General features: G+C 44.9%; 1 protein-coding gene across 1 annotated transcript; it reads left to right on the forward strand.

Moving 5' to 3' along the window:
- Window positions 1–264: 264 nt before the first annotated feature.
- Window positions 265–1,964, forward strand: LOC126689965 (uncharacterized). Its single transcript, XM_050385112.1, has 2 exons — window positions 265–1,439; window positions 1,559–1,964. Exons 1-2 carry the CDS (start codon window positions 265–267, stop codon window positions 1,962–1,964), a joined length of 1,581 nt encoding a protein of 526 aa, XP_050241069.1.
- Window positions 1,965–5,687: the final 3,723 nt, after the last annotated feature.

Consider the following 5,687-nt stretch of genomic DNA (forward strand, 5'->3'; position numbering starts at 1 on the left):
ACAAATGTCTACCTTTCTTCCGCACTCTGAAAAAAATCATTTGAATGGACGGATGAATGCTAGATGGCGTTTGACAACTTAAAAGCATATCTTTCATCTCCACCATTGCTCAGTCCATCCAAGCTAGGAGAAGAGCTTTACCTATATCTAACTGTTTCACAAGCCGCTGTTAGAGCTGCTTTGGTGAGAGAGGAAGATGGATCTCAGAAACCAGTCTACTTCACAAGCTGAGCGCTCCAGGGAGCGGAACAACGGTACCCTCAAATGGAGAAGTTGGCCTTCACGTTGATAACTGCTGCGCGAAAACTCAAACCGTACTTCCAAGCACACACAATCGTTGTCTTGACGGACAAGCCCTTGAGAAGAGCTATAAGTAGCCCCGAGGCAGCAGGAAGAATGGCTTTATGGGCTATAGAGCTCAGCAAGTTTGACATACACTACCGTTCGCGAACGGCTATAAAAGGACCGGTGGTGGCTAATTTCATCGCCGAATTCACTCTTGGAGACGGCCAGGGGGCAGAGGATACACAACAGTGGAATATTTATACGGACGGATCTTTAAATAGAAGAGCAGGAGGGGCTAGCGTAGTGATCCAAACCCTGGAGGGGGATAAGATCGAGTGCAAGATCCGACTAGATTTCCCCACAACCAATAACGAGACAGAATATGAAACCTTGGTGGCAGGGCTAGACCTCGCAAAGGCTGCAGGTGCTGAAAACGTGGTTGTACATTGCGACTCACAGGTAGTAACAAATCGGATTAATGGCGGCTACAAGTGTAAGAATGAAAGGATGAAGAGGTATCTAGAAGAGGTAAAGAATCAAATTAGCAGCCTCGAAGTCAGATTCTTTCAAATACCGAGAGGGGAAAACGAATGCGCCGACCGATTAGCAAAAGCAGCCTCGGCAGAATTAATGCTTGTCCCCGATCAGGTATTGTCATTTGTCCAAGTCTCCTCACTTATTGATGATGGAACAAATGTGCAGGAACTAAATTCTGAAAGCAATTGGACTACACCTTTGATATCGTATCTCAAGACTGGCGTGTTACTAGACGGTAGTGATACCGCTAGAAAGGTGAAGGTCCAAGTATCACGATTCGTGCTGATAAAAGGTGTTTTATACAAAAGAGGGTTCTCTCGGCCGTACCTGAGGTGTCTATGCCACGAAGAAGCAGATTACGTAATGAGAGAAGTTCACGAGGGTATCTGCGGAAACCACTCTAGGGCGCGGTCATTAGTGCACAAGTTGATCCGAGCAGGATACTATTGGCCTACAATGATGAAGGACGCACAGGCCTATGTCAACGCCTGCGACAAGTGTCAAAGGTTCAGTAATCTCATCAGGCAACCATCCGAGGAACTAACCCCCATGACGGCCCTTTGGCCCTTCGCTCAATGGGGACTAGATATCATGGGCCCCTTCCCAGCAGCAGTTAGGTAGTTAAAATGTCTGGTAGTTGGTATCGACTACTTCACTAAGTGGGTGGAAGTAGAAGCCCTAGCCACTATCATGGAAAGGAATATTCGGAGCTTTGTTTGGAGAATATCATATGCAGGTACAGGATACCCAGAGTGCTTGTCTCCGACAACGAAAAGCAATTCAACAACAACGCATTTAGGGACTTTTGCTCGGAGCTAGGTATCAAGAATCACTACTCGTCGCGAGCACACCCACAGGCCAACGGGCAAGTTGAAGTCACGAACCGGTCCTTACTCAAGATCATCAAGACCCGACTCGAGGGGGCAAAGGGTATCTGGCTAGACGAGCTGCCAAGCGTTCTGTGGGCATACAGAACTACAGCAAGAACGCCCACGGGAGAAACGCCATTTCGATTAGCATACAGAAGTGAAGCTGTCATCCCAGCAGAAGTAAGGCTTACAAGCTTTCGGATGGAGAGTTACAACGAGAATAAGAACGAAGAGGCCATGCGACTTCAGCTCGACCTTGTGGACGAGGTATGAATGACAGCGAAGCAAAGGATGGCGAGGTATCAGAATCTCATGGCGAAACACTACAACTCTAACGTCAGGCGTAAAGACTTTTAGGTTGGAGATCTTGTACTGCGAAAGGTAATGGGCGCTACTAGAGATCTTTCGCAAGGAAAACTCGGCCCTAATTGAGAAGGACCCTACAGGATGCAATCATGGCAGAGGAAGGGCACCTACCACCTCAAGACACTGGACGGACAAAAGATTCAACACCCATGGAACATGGAGCACCTACGGAAATATTATCAGTAGGGACAGCATAAAGAGCAACGACGCTATCTCCAGTTTTTTCTTCCTAGTTTTTACTACAATTATTAGTTTTACTTTAACTTTTTGCTACAATAATCTTTTTAAGCCCAAGGGGGCAGGTACTTTTCTACAAATACACGATTGAATATTCAGACATAACTGTCTTTTCAACCTGAATTCTTATAAAGTCCACAAACTGGACGAATCATCCCAAGAAGGATGATATTTCTTAAGTCCATAAATATGGATGAACACAAACAAAGTCCACAAGCTGGACGGATCATCCTAGACGGGTGAAATTCAAAGTCCATAAAAGTGGATGGATAATAAATAAAGTCCACAAGCTGGATGGATCATCCCAAGAAGGATGATATTTCTTAAGTCCATAAATATGGACGAACACAAACAAAGTCCACAAGCTGGACGGATCATCCTAGACGGGTGAAATTCAAAGTCCATAAAAGTGGACAGATAATAAATAAAGTCCACAAGCTGGACGAATCATCCTAGACGGGTGAAATCTCCTAAGTCCATAAAAGAGGATGGATAATGAACAAAGTCCACAAGCTGGACAGATCATCCCAGACGGATGGAATTTCTCAAGTTCATATAAGTAGACAGATACTAGTCCACGAACCGGACGGATCGTCCCATAAGGATGAAAAATTCCAATGTCCAAAAACGTGGACGGACATAAGCCAAAAACCACGAAAAACCCCATGAGGTAAAAATTTTAAGTCCACAAGAAAGGACGGGATAAACTACCTAGTATTTGAGGTGGACGGTTCGTCCATACAAGATCTAAAATTGTGTACAAGTCCATAAAGGTGGACGGTTCTCCATAAAGTAGACGGATCGTCCAAAATGGTAAAATTTTAGTCCATAAATTGAACGGATTATCTAAAAAGATTGATTTTAGTCATTAAAGTAGACGGACCATCCTTGAATGTTAAGCCCGTCCTTGATAAAAAATAGAGGACGGGTCCTCCGTTAAGGATGAAAATCTTAGCCCAGGAAGTGGCCAACTAAAGAGGACGGAGATTTATACATCTCGTTTAAATAATAAAGATAGTAACTAGTCACACAAAAGACAAATGAGACGAGCATAAAACTACAGAATAAAACAAAATAAATACCATTGACAGATAAAACCCTCGAAGGGCAGTTGTTCAATACATAAATTTAATGACGGATTGTTCTTAAATCTAGCAAAAAAAAAAAAAAAAAAAAGAGGAGAACTTTAATCTTGAGGGTCTGCATCTTTTTCTTGACAGACGTCATCAACTACAATATGGCCTTGACCTTGAGCATCCTGTGCTCGACCGGACTCTCCGTCGCCCTAAATTGCATCCTCAGCAAAAAGGTCGTCGATATCCTCTGAAGTAATGGGCATGACGGAGGTCTAACCTTGGTCTTCAACTTTAACGTTTGAAACATCCAGGTTAGGGTAGGCTGTCTTAACCTGATAGAGGGCGTCGTCAAAACCCTGCAGGAAGGAGTCTCCCAGCTCTGATAGCAAGGTGTCGGAGTCACGATACTCACATATTGCCACCTCCTTAGCCCGACGGAGCCTATACTCCAAGTCCTTTACCTCCTTGTCTTTACCCTCAAGGGCCTTCTTCGCCTTCTCCATGCTCTGCTCAAGGTCTTTTCTTGCCCTCTCCGATAGTTCAAATTTCTTCTCCATTTTAGACTTCCAAACTTGTAGCTGGTTCAGCTCCTCCTCCGTCTCCCCTGCCTTTGCTTGTACATGCTCCAAGGCTGTCTTGTTTGTAAGACACTGTCCCATTAGCCCCTTCATCATAACCATGGCTTGAAACACAAGAAAAATGAAGTTAGACGGGAGCCAACTGGAAGGACGGACATAAATTTGACGGGTATTATTACCTGAGCAATTGCAAAAAGACCCGTCTCCCCCATGGCCTCCGTGGAGTGATTGCTCAAGTCCTCATAATCCTCCAACGAAATAATGGTCGAGAGTTGCTCCAAGGAATGTTTGGAGTCTTCAGGGAGGAGGACGGGTGGCTTGTCCTGAGTAGTGGACGGGGCCTTCATAAGGCCTTTGCCAACCCCTTGCTTCACTTGGGTGACTGTCTTCGCACCCTCTGCCATTAGCCCTATGACGGGCTCCAAGGGGACTTTGGGCTTTTTAGCAGGACGGTCTCTCTTAAGCAGCTGCTTCCTCTTTGTGGATGGATTACTTAAGCCCGTCCCCTTGAGAGCCACGTTGTCGGTCTCCTTTTTCTTTGCAGCCTACGACCTAATTAGTGCTCTCCTCTTAGCGTCGTCCATTTCTGTAAAAATGGACGGACAAAGTTAGTTAAAAAAAAAAAAACGTTTGAGAAGGATAAGGCAACGAACTTACGTTTGCGAATTTTGGCGTCGTACTTAACAGTTGCTGACGTTGGTGCAGGACCGTCATAGTACCAGTGGATGGTATCAAGCATCACTAATTTTGCCCAAGTCCTTTCTTCTGGCTTGGTCTCGGCAAAAATTTTCTCTAGGATTAAAAGTGATTAAAAAAAAACTGAACGAATGTTAAAAGTTCACAAAATAGGATGGGTGTATACGGGACGGATGCAATATGCCCCAAGTCGTGTCGACGGGCATGTGTTCCATGTCCCCTGGACGACACATCCACTCGTCACCTTCTAGGAAGAAGTAACGACTCTTCCAGTCCCTATTAGAGTCAGGGGTTTCAAATATGACCTTCAATAATGGACTCCTAGTAGCAAAACTGTAAATCCCCCTTGATTTTTCTATTTCGTCTAGACGATAGCAATGAAGAAATTCCCGCACTGTCAACATCCTAGCTCCATCTATCATAGCACCATACAAAACCTCCCTTGCTATGAAGATCCTCCAGGCGTTTGGGGATATTTGGTTGACAGATAGACCCAGATGCTTGAGAAGCTCACAGTGAAGGGAACTTAGTGGGAACCTAAGTCCTGCCTTCAACATCTGTTCATACACCCCGACACCTTCTACCCCTTTATAATAGCACTTCTCTGACGCATAGGGTAGACGGATGGGAATGTTATCTGGTATTTGGAAATTGTCCCTAAGTGTATTGAAGTGATTTTCCTTGATGGTGGACCTAAAATTGTGCACCGTCCACTCTGGGAGCATGATGAACTCCTTAAGTCCATCAGCACCTATGACGGACCTTACTTGTTGACCCTCACCGTCATCAGAAACTTCCTCTGGGACGGCCATCTCCCTATCCTCATTTGTTAAGGACGAAGAAGATGTAGACAGACTCCTATCTTCGCTTGTACTCTCTTGTTCTTTGTGACCGGACAGGAATACTTCCTCGTAATTCGCCCCGTCATGGACAACTGACTGATTACTCAACACATTAGACATTGCCTACACGTGACGACAAAAACTTAAGACTCTAACGGATCTAAAAGGGATGACGGGTTTATGTAATCTGAGAAAATGTAG

This window comes from Quercus robur, chromosome 6 (genome assembly GCF_932294415.1).
Source record: "Quercus robur chromosome 6, dhQueRobu3.1, whole genome shotgun sequence".
In the NCBI taxonomy this organism is placed as follows: Eukaryota; Viridiplantae; Streptophyta; class Magnoliopsida; order Fagales; family Fagaceae; genus Quercus; species Quercus robur.

Coding starts and splice junctions, on each gene's coding strand:
- LOC126689965 (XM_050385112.1), top strand. CDS start 265: ATGGAGAAGTTGGCCTTCACGTTGATAACTGCTGCGCGAAAACTCAAA. Junction 1,440..1,558: donor CCCTTCCCAGCAGCAGTTAG/GTAGTTAAAATG, acceptor TATCATATGCAG/GTACAGGATACCCAGAGTGC.